The sequence below is a fragment of the Chamaea fasciata genome, unplaced genomic scaffold (genome assembly GCF_029207755.1).
Source record: "Chamaea fasciata isolate MVZ Bird 193981 ecotype frontalis unplaced genomic scaffold, bChaFas1.0.hap1 SCAF_1, whole genome shotgun sequence".
In the NCBI taxonomy this organism is placed as follows: domain Eukaryota; kingdom Metazoa; phylum Chordata; class Aves; order Passeriformes; family Sylviidae; genus Chamaea; species Chamaea fasciata.
The window spans coordinates 56,770,502-56,794,593 of NW_027094086.1; the positions used below are offsets into that span (position 1 = coordinate 56,770,502).

The 24,092-nt window shown below is 35.3% G+C and overlaps 1 protein-coding gene across 2 annotated transcripts in view; it reads right to left on the reverse strand.

The window, feature by feature from the left end:
* Positions 1 to 470: 470 nt before the first annotated feature.
* Positions 471 to 24,092, reverse strand: part of RTTN (rotatin) — an 81,167-nt gene continuing 57,545 nt past the window's right edge. For both annotated transcript variants that reach the window (XM_066184329.1, XM_066184322.1), the window contains exons 38-49: positions 23,814 to 23,967; positions 23,520 to 23,657; positions 22,459 to 22,670; positions 18,592 to 18,697; positions 15,733 to 15,827; positions 12,026 to 12,103; positions 10,464 to 10,590; positions 8,531 to 8,730; positions 6,457 to 6,724; positions 5,119 to 5,222; positions 4,692 to 4,761; positions 471 to 3,080 (exon numbers count right to left, since the gene is read on the reverse strand). In XM_066184329.1, the coding sequence (XP_066040426.1) occupies positions 2,998 to 3,080; positions 4,692 to 4,761; positions 5,119 to 5,222; positions 6,457 to 6,724; positions 8,531 to 8,730; positions 10,464 to 10,590; positions 12,026 to 12,103; positions 15,733 to 15,827; positions 18,592 to 18,697; positions 22,459 to 22,670; positions 23,520 to 23,657; positions 23,814 to 23,967 (1,635 nt within the window). In that variant the 3' untranslated portion in view covers positions 471 to 2,997. The remainder of the gene's footprint in view (positions 3,081 to 4,691; positions 4,762 to 5,118; positions 5,223 to 6,456; positions 6,725 to 8,530; positions 8,731 to 10,463; positions 10,591 to 12,025; positions 12,104 to 15,732; positions 15,828 to 18,591; positions 18,698 to 22,458; positions 22,671 to 23,519; positions 23,658 to 23,813; positions 23,968 to 24,092) is intronic.

The following is a 24,092-nucleotide window of genomic DNA, read 5'->3' on the forward strand; positions in this document are numbered from 1 at the left end:
AGAATCCATAAGTCCAAATTGCTGGAAGAGCAAAAAATAGTCCCTTTCTCATAAATGAAGTATTTTTCCTGAGGATTTTCAAGTAGGCTTGAAAACCTATTACTCAAAGGTTTGAAAACTTCATCACTAAGTCATGACTAAATGTCTCTATTTGCATGAACACACACAATCAAAACGAAATTATTTAAGCTTAATCTACAATTTTATACCACTTAAGTGAAAATTATTTCTGTGAAAGTTTTGAACATGCACTAGATGACACATCTATCTTAAAAAAGAATCTGAAAGCCTCATTTTTAGTGGATTTTATGCACTCACTTCTTTTGAATTTAATAACTTCTTTCTTGATTACAAGCTTATCAGAAAAGATAAAGCAACCAAGTAAGAGCATGATATATCTGCAGTTAGTGCAAATGGTAATTGAATTCTCCTGGATAAGGATTTTCCAGAGACTCCTAGCTTGTGTGCCTTTTTATTAGGGAAACTAGATGAAACTTGAATATTACCTTTTAAATTCTGGAGCTTATTCAGGAAATCCATCTCCACTTTAATTGCACTTCCCCCTTTAAAGTAAAAAAATTATTTTACAGCTCCTAGAATTTGAAGGTATTTTAGGGTTTAATTTTCTTTGAAAACACGAAGATGACAAATACCCCATCCTTCAAGATGGATGGATCTCCAAAATTTGGAAATTAACTGTGAACAAGTCTAAATATGTAAATCTTTTTTCATGAAAGCTACTAAGACTAAAGGTCATTGTGAGGCTATTTGTGGTAGTCTAAGTCCCAGTGAACAGGAAATATAGGGTCATTTACGTTTTATAACTCCCTTTGTTAACATGCAGGAAGGCAGGATGCAGCCACTCTACGTCCCCAGTTTTCAAGAGAAAATGTGATGAAAGGAAGCGGTGTCCTTTAAATAAATACATAAAGCTCTTTCCTTAATCTTGAAGGAGGAAACCTTATTCACTAGCCCTTAAGAGTTTAAAAATTGTTTTGATTTTCCAGAATAGCAACACCAAATGTAAGTATTTACTTATTACATTGCTACAATTTCTTCCCACAACTGTAAATTATTGCAGAATACTGAGAAAATAGCTCATTTTGGGATAAACATAGCACTAAGGCTTACTGTAACAGCAAATGTATTAGCAATTTGCCCAGAATATTCAATATGAATAGTTTCTTCAAGAACAAGCAAAGCTTGGCAAAATAGAAATGTTTAATAGAAAACAAGCATCCAGATCTTCTATGGCCTTATCATATTGTACTTGCACTCCATGAAGTCATGCAACTGCAGCCCTCATTCCCCTTATGAGATCCATGTGTATTTCTATGCTTTGAATGAGCTCTTGCAATCCTTGCAGGAGGGGTTACTTCCATTAGAATTCATTTGGCATTGAGTGCTCTCATTTTTTGTCTTTCTGAAACAGAAAATGGCAAACAATCTGCATTTTGACTTAGTGACTGATTTATGAGAAAGGTCATTTGGGTTAGTATGCTGAAACAGAAGTCTCTGAAGAGACCCAGCACTTGGTAGGGGAAGCACTTGAGGGGAAGTGACCCCACACTACCAAGCCCAGCCAGCAAATGCTGACTTGCAGAGCTATGTCCTGCCCTGCAACTGAATATTCTGCAATACATACCATGGGATGAGCATGACAGCATTTAACAACTGCTTTGCAAAATACAGTAATTACACAACATGGCAAGTGGAAAATAATCAAGTTTTGGTGGTCCATCCTTGCGCTTTGTTTGGTGGAGGGGTGGGAGAGCAGCCAATAATTACATCTCTAGTAATCACTTAACCCAGCCATAAGCATTACACTTATGATCAGCTATATTATATCAAGTCACACATAATTTACAAGCTCTGCTAAACAAATAAACCTGCATCCCTATTTTCAGCAGAAAATACTTTCACCACCTGGTTAAGAAGAAAAGACTAATTACAGGTAGACATGGCCTTGCTATAATTCTTAGAGATGTTATTCAGGTTTCGCTTTGAATTAGTTCACTTCTGTCTGCTCACTTCTGACTGACATAAAGTAAAAGCTTTATGTGTTGAAGGAAATGAAAACACCCTGTTAGTTAGATACTCCAGCATGGCCAGAAAAACTGTTGTGCTCAGACACCAATGTATTTTTCTCTCAAACTCTTTCAGCATAGAATACTGAAAAACTTAGAACAATAGTTACATAGTAGCACTTCAAAGACAACACAGGCCCAGAAAATGGAGGGGTGGGGAGGGGAAAATTTGCCCCAAGCAAAAGATTCAAAGTCTTTAGAAACCAACAGATTTTGACTCAAATCTTCTCTACATGGTTGTAATGTAACTTAAACGGATGCACACACCCCATATCTTGAGTAAACTGCCAGGTTAACATAACTGTCACCTCTAATATCAGCAATTGAGAGCTCTTTTTCAATTGTTAGCATCTTTAAAAACATGTAGCAATTTGTACTGAAATCTTCTTCAAAACTACAACATGCACCTTGCAGTTCTGCATCTAATATGTATAAGACACCACAATTACCAACATTTCAGTTCTTGAATCTGAGCATACACTGTGCACACCTGCAATCTTAAAAATTCCACTTCACTCACAGCAAATTATGATCTCAGGTAAAAACTTCTTTATTAAGAACAATTCAAACCAGAAATTCTAATGCTTTACAGTAACAATTTCAATGCATAATTTAAGAAAATGACTCATTTTTCAACTCTTTTCCCCTGTACATTCCTTTTTCTGTGTACATAGTTTACATAGCATAATCATAATTTCCCATTGGGATTACAGTACAAATAGTTTGAACCAGATATAGTGCACTTTCTTTGGTTCAAAGTGATGAATTCCTTCTTCAAAGGCCTCATAAATTTCTTCCACAGCAGATATGCTGCTGCCACAGATCTGTGAATCAGAAGTGCTTTCTTCAAATTTCAGGCTCTCATTGAACAAGCTGTTCAATTTCAACATGAGAAGTCGACGGATGACCATTAAGAGTCAAGAAGCTGCACTATATTCTCTAAGCATTTTACATGGTAGGCATGTAGTTCATTTTCTTCTGGCGAGGGAGAACCTGAAAGGAAAAAAAAAAACCCTAAGATTTGAATTTCTAGCTGATTCTTAATACAAAATTACTTTTCCAGACATTGCATCAAATGCTTTGCAAGAATTCATGATGGTTTATGACCTTAACGTCTGTATTAATGACAGCAAATCAAATACTAATTCAAATACTAATACTTATGTTGCAAAGTCTGTTTTGGTTTTTTCCTTGGATAGGACAAAGCAGGAAATGTAAAATAACAATAGCCTTGTTGAAAAATTCCTGCACATGTACTCAGAAGAACAATCTACCATTTTATACCAATTATCACTGTTAAGTGATCAAAGCTTTACAAGCACAGACTAGTTGAGAACATTAATGTAGGAGCATATTAATGAAAATATTGATGATGTATTACACAACTGTACACTGTAATAATTATAGCTGCATAAAATATTGCATACTCCTTATTTTGATATGTAAATGTTTACTGAATTAAAAATCAATAGTTCAGTCTGAGACTTCATGTTCTATAGCAGTACACAAATAAATGGGGATTAAACTTATGAGGTGCTAGTCTGTAAAAGGTACATATTTCTACCTTGTTGATTCAACATGGTATTTGGAAAAGGATCTGATCAGTGGTAATTCTGCTATAAAGAGCAATACCAACTTATCTATTAATATATTATCAGTATATGAAATGTATTATATTTAATGATTGACTTAGTAAAGGCTGAGTTTGAAACAATGGTACATTCACAACATGAATGAAATTGGGTGACAGCACAGGAAAAATTATCATGAGATGTTCTATCAACATCACCTCCTTATTAGGATATCAACAATGGTCAGTATAGACAGAAAGTTGTGGCAAATCTGTTATACAAATACTATGGAAACCTGGATATACAAATCCTACGGAAATCTTGATATTATAAGCCACTCAATCAATAAACCTATTTGAGTACATCCGTAGAACACTTTAAATTAGAGGAAAGCTCATTAGCTTAAAATGAGACATTATCATGTCCTTTCCAGATTAGACTACCTTGATGTGACTAACAACCAATAAAACCATTATTAGCTACTGAAGCTCCAGCTACAGATCAGGTGTTTGAACACCTTTCATACTGAATGTTCTTCAGCTGAACCTATTGTATTGAAGCCATTGAGTTATGTTCGGTTACTGGTGCGAAAATCCCAAGCTTTCAGAATGTCACTAACCCATGGCACAGTGTTTCAATGTTGGAACAAAGCTCTGTTCTGATGCCTTCTCTACGTGGCTCAACACCCTGAGGCTGAACACTGTTAGGCAAAGTCAATGCTAAAAGAACCATTTTTCTTATCACGAATTTTAATATTTAAAGATTCACAGAACTGTACTGTGAAAAAGATTTTTATTGCAAGCCTGATCAGACCTATACTTCAAAAGGAAACTTGGCAATTACCTAAGGTATTTTTCTCCATCTGTATTTATAAGATACCCAACCATAAGCCACATTGCTAACTGTGATTTTAGGGACAAAAGTATCCTTTAAAAAACCTGCAGCACAACAAAAACTTACTGTGATGATATAAATTTAAATGCTTTAATGATGGAAAAATTAAGAATTGGCATTAGGTAGAAGTAAGACCTACTTTTCTTCACTAAAGAATAAGCCTCATCTATTCTTCTCCTTATGGATGGATTCTTCAAAGTCACTTTTGCCTGTAGAACACACAAACACACAAAACACTATGAGCTTTGTTGCCCACATGATCACACCTTAACAAAGTTTAAAAAAAAATTACAATTCATCAGAGCAGGAGATGCAGGAATTTTTAGAATTAACATGACTGTATCATCATCATATAGACTCCATTTATTTGAGCAGTCACAAATTACAAAGGACATGCTGCTTCTACACCACGTTCTTTAATCTCCCAGCCTCAGCAGCTACACAATTAAAATAAAACCAAATGACTATTGTAAACTTTATTATTATTTACTTAGAGATTACTGTATTGTTTACAGAATAAAAGTATAACATTAGAGTTTTTTTTCCCAGATTTCTCAAATACTAACCTTCTGATAGTTGTGAAGCAAAGCCCAAAGCGAAGCTGCTCCTATTCTCTGAACAGCAGGACTGTTACTTTCCAAACAGGCAGACAGTACTGCAATTGCTTGATCTAATGAGATAAATAAATAAAAAAAATGAAGCCAAATACATCTAGAAAATATAATCAAGAGCAATGTAAATATATTTACATGCCTCAGTAGATTGATGCTTGGAGCATACTTATTTTTATGACAAGAACTGGTATGGCAGAGGAATTACAGAAACTTTATTATCGATTAAATTTCAATATGCTCATAAAATCAGCACAGTACATTAAAAGAAGTGATAAAAGCAATATAGCAAAACAAAACCAAGTAATGCTAAAAAGTTAAGCTACCAGTTTACAGCATGAACATTATGTATAGCTATCAGCTATGCTCAGGGACTGAGTAAGCTGTGAAACTGTTTTATAACTCCCAGTAGCCACAATTAGAACCACATCAGGATGGATATTAAGATGTTTCTATTTTCCTTCATACTTATTATGCAGATGATTTGCAACCAATGAGAAATATTTGCCACCCCACTGTAGATGCCTTAATTTTCTACCATTGCTCTGAAGTCAGACTCTTCAACTTTGCTTATTCACTTCACAACAAAAATTCATAGATTATGTAACTGAATAATGTATATTTAATTAAGGCAATAAATCTACATTTTAGGAAAAATAAAAAGCATGGACACCATGGAAAACTTGCTGAGGGCTTAAAACAAAGCCCTCAGCATTATCTCTGCAATTAAATGGAGGAAAGAAACATGCCTTCTACAAACAACCGAGAAAAAAGTTCTGAACACATTGTTACATTAAATATATATATGTCATGACATAACTTTATCGCTATCTTAAACACCTTCTGTACATGACAGGACATAAAATAGTTTGTCTCAACATTCATGATGTGCACAAGCTAGGAAAGTTTTGTCCAATTGAACACAGGAACTTCAGTTACTTCAAACTGACTGACAGAAAGAATCCCTCAATCCTCCCTGAAAAACTAGCTGTTTGAAAAAACTGCCAAAATCCTTTAATTCATAATGTGTTATTATATCCAAATAATCTGCCTAACGATGAATCTTGATTTTCTTTTCACAACTATTTATTTGCTTTTCCTTTTATTATGTATTATTGTAATTGTCCCTCTGCCAAAATAAGTATTCTGTAATTACTTCTAAAAGATTAATTTTTATAAAAATGCTCTTCTAAAATACAACATTGAGTTCTTGGTCAGTAACCCAAACTGACATGAAAATACAGTCTTCTGGAAGCCAGAGAACAACAGTTTGCATACTCTTCAGATACCTACCATTACCTAATATCTTTGGTTTATTAGCTGGACTAAAACATATATTATGTAGAATAAGAAGTGCTAGATGTTGGCTGCTCTTGTGTTTGTATTTACACATTTCAATGATCTGGTCTAAAAACCCATTTATCTTCATGACCATCTGTTGTCCATCTTCTCCAAAAGATATGTTCAGTAGCAGCTTTAGCCAGAGAGTAGACACATTACCAGAATTTTTATTACTTCCTTTTGGCAATGAAAGAGATAAAAAGTTCTGCAGGAAGTTACTCTGTTAGAAGGAAGAAAAAGGGTTTTAGAATTTATAGTATTCCATGACTTGTTTGCTGTTGTTTGACCTTCCAATCTACATACTTGACCACAGACTAGTACTGTTGCTTAATTTACACATTATAGGCAACCCATTATTAGTCAAGCATTTTTGAAAAAAATTACATATGAAAAAGAATCTGCTGCATGGTTAAAAAGTTAATATGGTAACATCCATTTTCTTCTATAATAATTTATGCAGTGTAGATACATAAAAGTTGATCCAACACAATATATTTCTTTAAAGGCTAATTCCCACTACTACATAAGCTTCTTCCTTTGCACTCAGTGTTTCTACCCAAAAATAAGCTAGCGACATTTTAAGTTAATCAATGCACTACTTAGATAATGTATTCTTGACTCCTTACTTATTATTGCATGCTATTAACAAATGTTAAAATGTATCATAGAACGTCTCAAATTGGAAGTGACTCATAAGAACCTACAGCACCACTCCTCCCTTCACTGGCAGCCAGAGGAATGTCCCCTATTTTTGTAAGCTTTGTAGAAAAAGAACTGTGTATTGATATGACATACACTACCTCAGGGTTTGCCTCCACTTTCAGGAGATTCTGAGAAGACGAAAATCTATTCCCCTGTTGCAAGAGGGAGGTGCTCTAACATAAATTCCACTAATGAAAAAGTCCTTGACTAAATATTCCCAGCCTCACTGAATCTTGACAACATATACAAGCATCTGGTTGAAAGCAAGCAACCCAGCATACAAACTCATTGTGGTTTCCTTCATGTGAATATAATATTGGTAATTTAATTTTCACAGAGGGAATTGGTTATTCAGCATTGCTTACACTTATGAAAGCAGAGCCCAAGAGAGAGAAGGAAGCACTATCACACTAGAGTGAAACTCTGAAGAGTCTAAAAGCAAAAACAATTCACAGAATATAACAGCTACTAGAGAAGAGGTCTCAAACTCTGTTCCTATCAAAAAGTTTGAGGATTAGCCACTGTGTAATGGTACGACCATTATATAATTAGCATCACAAAAATATCTATTTCCCCCTGCATTTTGAACAGGTAATTAGGTCCAAGAACAGAACATTGTTAATGGAGAACAAAAGATTTTTTTCAATTAATAAATTACTATAAAAGATGCTAGAAACAAACACACTTTTTATAATTTCTGTTGTGTTAGCTCATCTTATCACGTCACTACTACAGTTTACTTTTTACATGATGTGTCTTCCTTTCTCAAGGTTTGAATTTATTTAAATGATCAAATTTTAAGAGAAACAGGTTTTTCAAAGCATATTTGATAGAGTAAGGATCATTCTATAGACAAAATATGGAAAGATATGACATACATTTGTGTAATAAGAATAGATTTTTATCTAACATCCAATCACTAGTTTCCTCCTAAAACTTTTACAAAGGTTATGTTTCCCACAGTATATATAATGATTTAAACAATGTTTAATTCCTCATTCATTCACCTGCAGTTTGTTCTACAGTATACTCACTTTCATGATCCAATAGTGATTGCTATCAATATATATGGGTATTAAAAATGTTACAACCCACTGATACAGAGAGGTTACAAAAGGCTCTAGTAAAAACTGTCCAGACAATGAATATAACAGAATTACACTCTGCTCTTAGGGAACAGTAACAACTAACTGAGAAGACACAATGGATTTGATTCCCACAGAAACATTTCTATGTGATGACAGGACACTCTATATTAAAATATGAGGGTTTATTAAAAAGGAAACTGTACCCATTGCTAAAATACAGGTTACCATTTACTTACCTTCTGAATAATGCCTTTACAGTCATGAGACAGAGCAAGGTTAGATACTAGACAAAAGACCACCTGCTGAACTGGGCTGCTATCATTTGACACATGGGAAGCCAATTTCAAGATGTAATGCATTAATGAATTGCCAGCTGCACTTCGTGCAGATGGAAGTGATGATTGTCCACCAGCAGCCCAACAAAGTGAAGCACAACCTTAAGGCAATGAGACATTTATCACATTAGAAAGCAGATATGTATTTAAAAGAAAAACCTATAGAAAGAACAGTGCAACTGCTCAAACACTGAGATGGAACTTTCCAAAGGATTTGTTAGGTATCTTTTCTTTGAACCCCAATGAAGTCAATCAGATGTGCTTTGAATAGAAACGTGCCTGAATGTGGCACTTTACTGGAATAGCCATCTAGTGTTCTATTGTTCTAGAATGTAAGAGGCAATTCTGCTGTTCAACAGAAGCCATTGCTCCATCACAGAAAGTCTCCTTAAATACCAGAATATATATCTAATTATACCATTATTTGGCAGTTGAATCTGAAGGGATCCTCTGAAACTGATTCAGAAAAAGAGGTCTCTGTATAATTTGAAAGGATTAATATAAATTCCTTAGAATATTTTTCAGAGAAATATAAACGCTGTCTGCAGCTGTCGTTACATTGTACAACAGAGGAATGCACAATCCCATGCTACAGAGCTACAAGTTTGAATTAATACAGCAGCAGGGAACAACTATGTAACCAACCTAATATAGATAAATGCCTTCTGCACAAATATAGATATATGTCCTTTTTTTTAGTGGCATTGGCCATCAGCAACAACAGTTAATTTCTTCCATGGCAAAAGTAAGCAAAAATGAGACAATGTTTAACTGTAACAAATATTAACATGCATTTCTCTGACTACACTGAGGAAGAGTGGTTAACCAGTTCAGAGCAGGTAAATTTGGGACACCTCGTAAGCCAGCTATTCTGAACAGAAAGAAAAAACATGATTGATCAGAGAGCACTTGCTCTTATCAGCAAGAAAAATAAAAATGCAGGCGAGAGTCACTTAAGCTTGCTCTCTTGCACATGGACAGGACCCTACATTTTTATTTTATACTCTATAGCTGACTAGTACACATCTCTCTTTGGCCCATATTTAAAAAAAAATTCTTTATGAAGAAAAGCCATTGGAAGCTCATTTAAGATCTGGAGACATTAACTTAAAAAAAGAGTCATATTTTAACCATTTTAACCCTTTTATGGTATCCTGACAGGGAGAAAGGAAGACACTTCTGCGTCTCTTCAAGCTCCTTGCAAATCTTTACCTATGATTTGCTAAATCTATATAACCAGGATATAGAAAGAGAAAAATCCATGCTAGAAAACACTTCCGGCTTCTAGTACTGGGGATAATTACCAATGGAAATTAAAGGTTAGCTCAAATGAAAAGGAGATTCCTTGAGAAAAATACACAAACACAAGCTACTGAGTCCAAGGCCTAAAGAAATGGCAGAAATTTAATACAAAATTGAATTTGATTGACTATTTCAAAACCAGAATGTTCTCAATAAGGACTGAAGTACAACTCATATTAAGTCCTGACACACTGTTCTCTATTAAAGAATTCCTAGAATAGTACTTCTATAATATACTACTCAGCTTGGCAGGACATTCAGCATAACCCTCAAACATAATGGTTTGAATTAAATGCTATTTAATCCTTTAGTACAGTTGAACTCTTGCTAAATCTAACAGCTTGAAACCAGACCTGAACAAAAGTTTTGAATGTATTAAAACCAAAACGCTTGATAGACTTTGATGGACCAGTGCTTTTACACTTTCCTCTTATGGTAGCAATAAACATTCTTTTCCCTTTATAATGCTTTTCTGTCTTAATTATTCTGGTAAAATATTTTGATGTATTCCACCACAGAGTGACTTTCATACCTGCAGGATAGTTTTCAGTGTAGACACAAAGTAAATGCAGAGCTATTTGCATTGAGGAATCATCTGCTAAAAACCACGGCCACAGAGAATGCAGAACAGGAACAAGATGAGCTTTGAGTGCTGCCATCTACAACACGAGGAAGAATTTCAAATGCTATCAATCCTTTGAAATTGAAATATAGAATGAGAAAACCATATTTTTAGCTTATGTTTTATCTTATGGTTTAAAAGACTGTATGGAGAACCGACACCATCATTTCAACCACCAATGAATTTAACTCTACGCCAGTCAAAACCAGCACATATCTTAATTACTGAAAGACATGCAAACAAAAGTAGCGATTTATTCATTCCAACTGGTCTTCTTTGAGAGCTCTCTAAAGTTTATTCAACCCCTTCTTAAGTAATTATTGGAACTCAAAAACGATAGAAGTACAAGAATGCAGCTGTATACAAAGCATATGATAGAAATCTTCAGTTATCAACAGAAACCACCTTCCATCCTTCAAGTAATTCTTTCTGCACATCCTGATCAAAACAAGAAGGACATACCACAATAATCTTAGCTGAGATTATGGCACAACCATGTTATGGAGACTCCAGGGATAATCAGATGGCTTATTCAGCCCCAAGTGTTCTGCTTACAAAAAGGATGTTAATACATGCCCTGGAAAGGGATACTCCTGGAAAGTCAAGAAATCTTGTAATTCCACCAAAGCATTTGCTAAAAGTAGCCCAAGTTGTATAAATAGCACAAGTAACACAATGCTAAGAAAAATTAAACTGTGAGAGTGCAAATAAATGTGTGAATGGTATCAGCAACAAGAAGGAGGAAGAGCAGTGATCAGAAAGAACGAATACAGGAAAAAGTGAAAGCAAGTAATATAGTATTTTCCCCACAGAAAAAAAAAACAAAACCAAACAAGTAGGCAGAATGGAAGTTGAAAAGAAATTGAAAAGAAGAGAGAAAAAGACCAGAATAAAATTAAAAGAAAACATTTAAGATTTTGAGGAAGAAAAATGATTTTATAAAAAATGGATATGAAAACAAAATTGTGTTTTGGAGAATTAGTACAATTTAACTCAGATAAAGAAAAATAAATAGCAAATTATTCTTTAGGTTTTGGGTTTTGTTTGGTTGGGGTGGTTTTGGGCTTTACTTGTCTTTCAGAAAGGCAAAAGAAGAAAGAAGAGGAAACAACATACTTGAAATGTATCTCTATGTGCCTTTCTGGTGGCCCCACACTTTTGTCCACATCCATTTTTCATGTTATATGCTTTGAAAATTAGAATTATTGACTTACTCAAGGCAGAAGTGGATATAAAAGATAACAGCCATCTGAAACCATTGGGAGATGATGTTTCCATAAGAACACTAAGTCCCTAACACGTATGTGAAATATTCTTAGGTAGTGGGAATAATGAAACATGAAGTATTTCTTGCCCTTAATTAATCAAACTTAAATTTAGCCAGTTTGAAAATAACTTTGAAATAGAAAAAAAATATTATCTTCATTCAGTAACTAAATGTGCTCATATTACTTCAGTGTAAGAATACTTACTTTACATTCTTCATTTTGAAAGAGGCAGTTTCTAAGGAGCTGCATAGAACACCTTAACTCCTTGATAAGGTTATCCTCCTAACCAGAGAAAAATAAATGAAGACCATCAATCTAAGACCAGAATGAATTTTGTACAAGGAGGAAAGATATTTTAAAAGAAGAAGTGCAAATCTAAACTATCAACGTTTGGGTCACATCTGCTCAGCAGTTTTCTTCTGATTTCAGGTAGAATTCATCTCAGCCAGCTTCAAGCACGTTTACTAAAGACATTTATAACCAGTAACTTATTATCCTTATCTCTCTTTATAACCCACAGATACGATTTCTAGGGCCACCAATCTGACCAAATGCAGAAATCTGTAATGTTGAGCTCCATTTCTCTTACAACTAATAAAGAACGGGTGGGAACTTTCTGAATATTTGTTCCATCCTAAAACACACAACTGAAATAAGTCAAACGAATCACTCCCTAGAAGCATTTATTTTTCTTCCTTGGATAAAAACAAGGTTAAATTAGCTCTGTCTTCCTGACCCTGAGAGCTCAGTTGGAGCATGGTGCCAATGTAATGTCAAGGTTGTGGGTTTGACCTCTATACAGACTATTCACTGAAGAACTGGATCTGATGATCCTTAGGGGTCCCTTCCAACTCAGAATATTCGGTGATCTCTACAGCTGGTCAGGCCAATCCATCCTTATATCCACAGGATCTTAATTTCCTATCCTTAACTATAAATATGGAAGCTATAAATAACTTCCAACCCGATAAGAAAATAACAAAAATAAATACAGACCTTTGGACAGTGAGGTACTACACTGAGATTCAAGTTACAAGTGAACAAAAAAAATCTATCTTCATGACAGAGCTGTGACATTACAGGGCAGTGATGGCTGACCTAACTTCTGTAAGGGCAACACACTAACCCACTTTTGAAAGATTACCAAATTCCAACAAGCTTGTTCACCAGAGGATATTATTTCTGTCTTATCAAGCATAAAGGAACAAAAATGTAAAATAGGATTCATACTTAGACAATGTGAAGAAACAGTGCATGCCTAAAAATCATAATGTGCTTATATATATCATAAATCATATATTTGATGTCATTTAGAGAAGAAGTAAAAGTTTACTGCAAAAAGGTTAATGAAAACCAGGTGTAGTAGGTCAAGAAGAAACAAGTCATTATTAAAAATACATTTTATAACTGGTTTGTCTCACTTCTAGCTAAATAAAATGTTAACTCTAAGACAAGAACTCTTTCAAGGAATTCTGTATGTATTACTTCAGTTAATAAGTAAAATAGCATTAAAATCCCACAAGCTACAACTCATATTTAATGTAAAAACTTCTAGGAGGTTGAAAAAATTATGGATTGCATTGATAGCAATGTTTGTATTAACTTATTTTAGGATATCTTGCTTTTCACTATAATATTTTGACATGATTTTTTTAAAGTTTAGCTACTTGTAAATACTTTTCATGCGCTTTATTAGCATCACACCAATTATTGTGAAAGAAAAGGAATATCAAGTAAAACACCTCAGTTGACCTGAGAATAAAGCTAGATCAAACATATTTTCCCAATAATTAAAAAGAGTCAGAAAAAGGAAATGAGAAAAGAAGCTGCCATGACTTTCCTTTCAGAGTTGTGCCTTGAAGTGGGCAAAGGGGCAGTTTTGTGAATGATCAGCTAAATCTACCATGCAAGCAATGTCTCAATGTCCCCCACATGAAACTATCATTATGTACCACTTAAGATGAACAGCACACTTACATATGATGCAGCAACTTGCCGTTCCAGCTCAGCAGGGAAATCTGACACAAAGGCTTTTGCCAATCTTCCCCAGAACTTTCAATAAACATAAACAGTTTTTCTGAATTTTCTCAGAGGCTCCTTTCCTCTAATTTCTTTCAAGTTTTAAATTCCTCCTCAACTCAGAAACTACAAAGAACCAGCTGACCTCAGCCTTACAGGACATATCCAGAGCAGGACACCTTTCAGCCTCCAGCCATCAAAAAGGGAAAATGAATGTGTTTAGGAGATCTCAAGAAAAAATATGACAGCCTTCAAATATCAGGGTTAAACTCAAATTTTTAAGGAGTTCATTGTTATAAAACACAGTTCCATACTCTAACAAATCAAGGTCTGTACCAAAACATCAGAGAAAAATACTATTTAGCTAAAGCAATGCAGAAATACCCTACAGGAGGGTGTTTTCTGCAATTTCTGCTTTATGTGGGAGTGGACAAGATATCAAACTTGACAGCAGAGGTTACTGCCTGTATTTTATTAATTCTCTCAGATGAAAGGGGCAGAAAACAAGCAGATTGCAGCAAAAATCTTATGAAACCGTTGTATGATGGTAAGACATAATTTGTATCTAAATGCGGTAAAGAAGAGTTGGGTCATGTGAGAGTCTGGAAGAACTGGAAGGAAGGTAGGAAAAAAAAAGGTTAAATAAATGTATTGTGAATGGAGAGAAGCTACTAGGAATGCAGGCAGTAGGAGCACAAGTATGAGGTCAAAAAACCCCAAAAGTTAAAAAAACAGGGAAAATTGAGTCTGATGACAAGAAACTGAGATATCCCAACCAAGTTCGAAGGAGAAAAAAAAAAAAAAAACAAACCAAAACTGAAAGCCAGATAATAGAAGAGTAAAAAAGATATTATTTACATGCATAAGGAGAATGGAACTGCTATTGGGATAGGAGGGAGATAGACTGATACACAATATGCAAAACCAAAATAGCTAGCACTGGTTGAAAGACACTGAAAAAACAACTTAAGAAAAACTAAAAATATTACTATGGAAACAAGACGGAAAAAAATTAGCTGGATTAGATAGGGCCATGAAGTCAAGACTGAAATTCCAACTAAGTTTGAAAACAATACTCTGACATTGCTATAAGATAAATATCATAAATTACAAGCACGACAGATTACAAAAGAATGAGACGCGTATGTGAGTGGATGTCTGAAAGCGAATTTTGAACTCTCAGTCAGCCAGCTATTTGCTGCTTTCAGCCAGGATGCACTAGCTGCTAATTCTGAGAACCTGGACTAAAAGTGGGATATCCTGAATGCTCCAAGTAATGAAAAGACATGAGACAAAACTAGTAATTTAGAGGCTGATCATGTGTTGCACTTCACATGTAGACTACTGAGTTTAGGCAAACAGAAGCTTGGAATTCTGGAAAGAAAAGTTAGTGGAAGAAAGAAGGATTCCTGAAAAGAGACGGTCCCTGATAGAAAGAAATAGGCCCAAAAAGAAGAATGTGTAGATCCTGGCTGGAGGAACAATCTGGCAAATGGGAGAAGATCCTGAGGACCAGAGAGATACATGGACAGAAACACCAGGACATGCCCAGGGGCTTTGTCCAGTGAACAGCCAAGACTGAGCAGCTGCAAAGTATGAACTGATGTGATTTTCTGCCTGACATTCCTGAAGTAGCAGTCATCTCTATGTTGGAAAACATACTTGACACCCAGTGAGACCTCTGGGTGGAAGAGTATGTGAGGTAATTAAGTAGGTAAAATTTTTAAATCATTAAATCTTATAGAAGCTCCAGTATCTGGATCCATTAGAAGTTGTCATTTACTTTGTCTCATCCGTGACAGATACAAGCAATATCTGCCTCAAGAAAACAAACAAACAAAAGAAACCTGGGAAGTGCCTTATCCTATCAGTGTTCTGTTTTTTACAGCTACCTTTTTTCTCTGTCCTTTCCCAGGCTTTAGGGAATCCAAATTCAGCTGGGCGTGAATGTGCTTCATGTTTTCTATACAGCTGTCTATCAGGTCAGCTGAAAGACAAAAGCCAGTAACATTTATAATTACATTCACAATCAAAAATATTTTATTAAAAACCAAAGTATCTTTCTGTCAATGATCTTATTGCTACCTTCTTCATATCAGGAAGTAACAAACAGTTTCTGAGATATAGTGCAGATATCTATCTGAATGCTCTCAAGAAGCAAGAATACATTCTACTTCTCTTGCAACAGGAAGTACTGGTAAGATTGAGAGGGGAAGATGATTTGGGTGGAGAGCATAATAACTCATAATTCTTCAGGATATCTTCAATGATGCTGCTTAGAAGCATGAAACTTCAAGAGATTAGGGCATTCATTTATTTTACCCAACCTTTCCCTAACAGCAGATTTGCGGCATCTGTGGTGAGACAAAGGAAAGCAACCATTCAGGTGACTTCAAGGGCAAAACGTTGAGTTAGGCTCTTTTCTTTGGATCTAGAGTCTTCAAGTCACTATAAGATGATGGAGTGACTACGTAACTGGATAAGGTAAGAGCTACAGGTATCATCGGTCTGGACTTCTGTAAGGATTTTGACACAACAACATCCTTCCAAATTGAAGACAGGTGGACTGGATGGTGGACGAGGAATTGTTTAGGTGGTCACACCTAGAGGGTGGCACAAAAGCAGCACAGGAAAGACCTCTTGGAGCGAGTCCACGGGCAGATCACAATAATCCTGAGAGGGATCTAATATATCTATAAGGACAGGCTGCGAGAGTTGGGGTTGCTCAGCATGGAGAACAGAATGCTCCAGGAAGACCTGGTTGCAGCCTTCCACTTAAAAGAGCTTACGAAAGAAGGGAACAAACTTTTTAGTGGGACTTGTTGCAATAGGACAAGGGGTAATGGTTTTAAACTAAAAGAGGACAAATTTAGACTAGATAGGAAGAAGAAATTTTTTACAATGAGAATGGTGAAACACTGGAACAGGTTGTCCAGAGAGGTAATGGATGCCCCACCCCTGGAAACAGGTTAGATAGGACTCTGAGTAACCTGAGAGAGCTGAAGTTATCTCTGATTATTGCAGAGGGGTTGGCCTAGATGGCCTTTAAAGGTCTTTTCCAATGCATTCTATGATTCCATGATAATGGGGTAATTTAAGTAGGAAGAGATGGCCTCCAGAAGTCATATACTCAACCTTCTGCTCAAAGCAGAACAAGCTCTAAGCAGGCAAGGTTTGTCTGCACCTTTACCCTGCTGGGTCTTACAAATGTCCAAAGACAGAGACAACACACTATGCCTAGCACTGCTTTACTGCCTTCACAGGGCAAATATTTATTTACAGGCAGTTTGACTCTCCGACTTCAATTTATGCCCATTCTTTCTATCCTCCTATACTATGCATTGCTGTAAAAAAAAAATCAGTCTCCAACTTCTTCAAAATCTCATAGGTCCTCCCAAAACCTTATTTTCTCCAGGTTGAACAATACCTCAGCTCCCTCAGCTTCTACTCTAACAACAAGTGAACACAACTACCCTGATGGCCCCCTGGTGAACCTGCTCCAGTCTGTTGATGTACTGGGCCAAAACTGGATGCACTATTCTACATTTAGTCTAAAAAGTGGTAAGTAGAGGAAAAAATAATTTCTCCTTGATCTAATGGCTGTGTTCCTGTGTTCAGCCCTGGATGCTGTTAGTCTTCTCACATTCAGCTTGCTACCTACCAGGCCCTTTTCAGCTTTCCAGTCAGTCTCTACTGCTGTAAGGGCCTGTACCTTTTAAGGTGCAGGACTTTGCATTTTTAAATTAAAGAAATGCTTAAGAGCTCAACAGGTGATGCTAGAGCTACAGGTATCTTTAGAAGACTGCTTTGAACCCCAGAAGTCCTCTTCCTCTTTTCTAAGGTCTGTGTTGCACAAGAACAAGGATGACTTGATGGCTGCTGTAGCAGAGAATGAGGCACTCCCTGCAGTGGAAGTGCCTTCAGAGGATGTGGGAGCTTCGATGATCCAGTAAGTCATCAACAGAAGAAGAACCCTGATGAAGTAAATGCTGAGTACAGAACCAATACACTGGGAAAGAGCAGAAAGCATATGAGTTGAACTTGAATTTTCTGCCACTATAGGGATCAGAAACTGAGCAGATCTGTCTAAGCCATCTATTTCAGTGTACTGTAGGTTTACAAAGTGGAAAAAAACAGATTTAAGTTTCAGGAAAGCACCCCTGACAAAGAGCACTTGGATAGATCAAAAGGTGTAAAACACATGATACATGAGAAATGCAAATTCACCACTCTCCCCTGCGTTCTAGAGGGCACAAGAAGCCTTTGATTAGAAGTTGGTTCAATACTGTGAAGGGAAGAAAGTTCTACTTAAACCGTAAAATGGCAGCAAAGAAACAGGAAATAACAAAGTTGAGAAAAAGCAGTCTTCTCTTGTCCAGGTACAGCCAGAACTAAAAACACAGGGCATACTTTCACCTACGAAAGTACTGGAAGATACTGCCAGTGAAAAATCTCCAGTTTCTAATGGATGAATATGCCATTAGTGGTAAAAAGCTAACAGGTCTCTTCTTACTCCAACACAGAGCTGTGACATCACGACAGGGTTTTAAACTGGCTACAACATAATATTTCTTCTGCACCTGAAAACTTTAATTATTAATAAGATTTCTTAGTGAAAATCTGAAAAACACCCTCCCACTGAAACCTAGGTCTTCTGCTTTGAAAAAAAAATTACAATCTAAAAGTAATATGTAAAACACCTGCAAGCATTTGATTCATATATAATTTAACAAACATTTTGAAATGCTCACCTTCCAAAGCACATTTCTGGGCATTTTTACTGACAGCTAAGAGAGACAACAGTGCATTTGTAGCAACTTCTTTCAGCACATCCTTTGAGGATTTTCTTTCACAGACCTACAAAAATGCAATTTGATTACTGAAATGAAAAAGTGACCATATTAAAAGTAGTATTCATAGCTATAAATAGGTTGTCAGAGTCTATATTTTCATTTGAATGATTGATCACTGTATTCCTATATGAAGTTCTCACTCTCTATATTCATGTTTATAGTTAGTCTGCATTGAAGTGCTTTGGCTTTTTTTGTAACTAATTTCTTTTAAATTAAATCTTTCTTCTTTTGCCCCTAAGCTTACTTCTCTTATTCTTTTCTTAACATTCTGCTTTTCGAAGGCCTAGATTCCAAATCCTGGCATTCCATACTTTTCCTAATATTCAGGAATAGGCTTGGTATTGCACACAACTCACTGACATGCCTTTAAGTGCAATCTCACTTTCTTTTTACACGATGAAGAGAGTGAAATACCTTTAACAAAAAATCACTGATGATTATTTTAGATACTCTTACTGAGCAGTGAAAAAATGGTAGCATCTCTTAGTTTTGTGAGGCCTTTGTGAGCATCACCAGATTACTAGTAACCTAAGTATAATCTCTCTGTTTTCAACAGAATATTTATTTGGAGCCATAGAACAAGATAATTGAAAGACAAAGAGTAGTCTGTGCTTCATATATTATCCACTAGAGAATTCTGTCTATCTAACAATTTTCCCTAAAACACCACGCCAGTTCTGACATCCAAGATAACAGCATCCATTGCAATCAGAAAAATATAGGAAAATAAGAACAGTTGCTGCATCATAGTAGAAAGAAAAGCATATTGTGAAGTTAGCAAAAAATACAACACCTTAAGAAAATACTTTAGACAGAAATCCCATGAGTACCTATCCATATGATCTCATGGATTTTAATTCTACATACACCACGTATTAATGGACTAACAATTTTTTCAAATTTTCATATGCAATAAAATATCGCTGTATGCTTTAAGGTCATCATTTATTGAAGTGTGCACTGTAACCAGGGGTGAGAAGGTCAAAGAATAAAGAATAGTAAGCTAATAACTAGAAAAATACCAGCATCTCATTGATAAGGACAACTGATACCAAATCAAAGCACTGAAGCATGGACTGGATTCTGTGTTTACAACCAACCAAAAAGAACTTTACATTTAGACTACAACTTTACATTTAGACCATGGTGTGAAATCTCAACTCTAACAGCAACACACAAATGTTCAAGTAAATTAACTTTTTTTTTAATTAACTGTTTTTCTGTTCTGATAGGTGATGGTTTCTTTTCAAATTCAAAAATTTAGATGTTTGAGTACTTAAAAGCTTAAACTTTAAACTAATTGACACAAGCCAGGAGAGAAAAAATTGTTGATTTCCAGCAATTCTGCATAGCCTAAGATGTAGGTTTTGTGACTTCTCCACTCAAAGGCTTTTGCCCTATTAAATTGCTGGATGTTTTCACTTTTTCTTAATGTTTATGAATATTTTAGTAATAAACAAATTTGTCTATCAGTCTCTTGGGTATTTCCTGTAAGTATTATGCGGCAGACTAGAACTGATCCAATAATTAAGGTGAGTTGTCTTATATCTGTATCTCTTTCAAAAGTTTCAATTTCATCTATGTTTGAAATTTTATCTTGAACTCTAGTAAAATTCTGTTCTTTGTTGAAGCATGCTCTTTTATGCGTTTTTTTCTTACTCTGCCATCAAGAACTGCAGTTCATAATAAAAAAGAAAATATATGTCAAGCATAGGGAGCACAAGTAATTAAGAATTAATTGATGATTAACTACTAGTTGAATGGCAAAAAATAACTAGAATTTTATAATGCCTTGTGCCAACAGATTCTATAGTTTTCAACTATTATAAAAGTATTAAAATGAGAATAGACAATTATTTTTTGAAATTATACTTCATAATAAATTTAAGATGTCCCATAAATCCACAGCAGATCTGGCTATGCTAGTCTGCACCTACTGTTAGTTGAAGGGGAGATCACAGTCTTTCTAAAATATCGTGAGCTTTATATCTAGGAAACTAAATGTTAGGGCCAAAATTTGAGAGTTTATGTAGAGATTACGATTTCCTTCTTAATTTTATTTCTGATCTTAAGCACACATACACAAGGATTAATGTTTATGTACACAAAACAACCAAAGCCTTTCAAAGTCAGCACTTACTAGATTTCTTACATGTGATAATGAATTCCAATATGAGACATGGTCTACTAATATTCACATCTGCACGCTGGGTACTAAATTAGCATTTGCCACTACGTATATCAGGTGTTCTGTACATTTTATATATTTAGGATGATAAATGGAGATGACTGTTTGTTTGAAAAGTCTCCCATCCTTTTCTATGTTAGCCAATTATTTGCTTGACTGCTTCTCTTTAGGAGTCCTTCTCCTGAAAAAAAGTCCTAAATCTTTTGGGTTGTTTTTTTTCATTTTTAATGGTGGGTTTTATGTTTGTTGTTTTAATAGGTTACTTTACATCCCATGGGCTCATTCCACTGTCCTTTCAATGATCACTGTGAGGGGGTGTAAATAAATACATGTACTTTGATCTAAAAAACTGAAACTGTTTCTTTCCTAATTCTGTTATCCTTTTGGGGGGATCATAGTAGCTCTGTAAGGACCCAGAGAGCAAAGGCTATCTTTTGAACTCTTTTATGAACAAAATGCAATGCCTGTCTACATCTCTGAACAGTTAAAAAGCACATTAAAAGCTGATGTCTCTTACAATACTCAAACTATGTCTAATGTCCTTTCATTGACCTGGCTGCAGTTCATTCTTCATTGTATCAACTTTTTCTGCTCTCACCACAAGAATCGTCCCTTTTTGCTAGCACAGACTGATAAGCACTTATGTACACTTGTATGAAAACAGAGGAATTTTACAACATGCCTTTATCAGACATACTCTCATGCAACCATACTTTTTGTGCCAGAGCCAATGCATTTTGTTTCAGGCACGTATGCAAGCATTAATATCAAAACCTAACAGGGTATTAGCAAGTTATGGGATTTGAACAAAGTGTCCCTGCTTTGCTTGAGTCCCTGAAAATCGTGCCCTCACAGGAAAACTCTGTGTACAGAAATTATCTGAAATTAGTTGCCAAAGACATAGAGAATTCTGGTTTCAGTGGCCTGTAGAGTGACCAAGAAAGATTGTATTGGGAAGTTTTTCCTCCCTGGAAGACAGCAGGCTCTCAGTGGACAAAAAACCATGCCCCAATAGATACAATAAAGCCACAGTGCTGCAGCAGAGCAACAAAGGAACATAGAGTTTGTGACAGATACCAGGACAAGTCTTGGTAGGAGTAAGGTTGTTCTACAAGAATTCAGCACCCATATGAAGAGAGGAGATGAATGCTAAGGGAGCATTCTTTTGGTCACACCATCCAATATATGACAGATAAATGTCAAAAAAATATGCTTTACGAAGCAAAATAGTACTAAGATACTTATTAAAAAATAGTTATAAGACAATGACTTCAGAACACTAGAAATCATAAGTTACATTTTATATAATGTGCATCATTCAGAAAAAAACCTACACTTCTAATCATAGATTACTGTGATTGCTACAGTGATAAACTACACATAAATTAAAGAGGGAAAATAAGTATATAGATAAAAGAACTAAGCTGTGATGGAAAACAAATCAGACAAAAATTTCACATAAAATTTTGCTTACTAGTACCAACCGGTAAATAAGGGAAGGATTAAATATAAAGGAGGTAAAAGAATCAAAAATGCAAAAAAAATATCCTGCAACCACATTGTCAAATTTTCAATACCTGAATAATTAATGCAGTAAGTTGAGTTATTGGTGCCTGGCATTCGTCAGTGCGATCCAGAAGAAAGCTAATAGTCAAATTCTGATATACACCCTGTTTATCCTGGAGCTGTTTTCTTCCTTCCTCATTCAAAAGGACAGAGAGGAACTGTAAACTAGCCACATATAAAGCAGGATATGTGGTAGACAGATGAATACAATCAGAAATGGTATCTAAAAGATTAAAAAAATGATTAAAATTTTTCCGTTTCATTATGAATAAAGCTCAAGTATACTTTAGAACACAGAAAGACTTATCAAAGAAAGGATGCGTACCCAGAAGCAATTATACTGTGCACTGCCCAAGGAACTCTAAAAATTCTATGCATCTTGTAAGGCTTCAAAAAAAATCTTAGAAAGAAAAGTTTTAGTTTTATAAGGGTTAAATGAATTAATTTCTCTGGATTCATGTGACTATAAAACAAAAAAGCAATCTCCATTTTACTCAAATCACTCGTTTATCCAGTAATTGTTTGAACTCTCCTCATTTTATCAACAGCTTACATTATAAACCCAAGAGTACCCATTAGCTGCATTATTTGCAATCTGATTTGGATTCACTAACTGATGTCTTAACCTGCAGAAGCTTTTCTGGTCTATGCTCACCCTTCAGTACTGAAGCACGTTGTAGAATATTGCCTGACTATGCAAGTAACTAATGTAAGAATAATTAAAATACAATAAACAAACTCCTGTTTAATAATCTTGGATTTCTATTTATCTCATCTCCTCTCAAAAGTTTGTTTGCCTTTTACGCGAGATATTAAAAAGAAAGAAGGAAAAGAAAATGAAGTGCTAATGGATCATTTTACAAATGCCACATTTGGTTAAGGTTTGTAGCTAAAACCGCTCATCCATACATGTGAAGAAAACAAAACAAGTCAGTCAAGCTCTGGACACATTGGTTTTCATTGTGGATAACTCATTAGTAATTACTTAATAGCATCCAAAGAGGAATGACTCTCTTTTCCATTTGTTTATAAGTTGCTAGGAAAAAAAAAAAAATCCAGGAATAGTCATTACCAATTATTGCTGTACAGTGATTTGCAAGGGCTGCTGTCACAGATGGAAAAGATATCTGGCCACTTTTCCACAGTAATGTAGCTAGAAGGCTGAAAGAGTCTACCCATGTTTCATGAAGTACAGATGTTAACCCAGTATCTGCAAAGATAACACAGAAAAAGAAATCAAACCGTTTACAAATGTGCACAAACCTGGAAAGCTAAGCCTGACCACACCAATCCATTTACACCATGGCGGTACCCAAATGAGGACCTGCCTCTGTCTGGTTATAGAGGAAACAAAATACTTCATTACCTAAGCCATCTTTGGGACGTATGGCGAGAATCCTGAAGGTATTTCCCAAGAGAGGTTTCAACAGTTCATCCTGGCTTACAAGATGAGAGTCCACCAATAAACATGATTTTAGAAGTCTTGTCACAGATGACAAGTACTGAAGTAGTAACAAGATCTGTTAAATATTTGCAGAAAGATATTAAATAAAGCCACATATTTATACCTTTCACATTCTTTTAAATTTACTCACACTATGTCAACTGTTTCATAACATCTTGAATTAATATGCACTACTTAAAA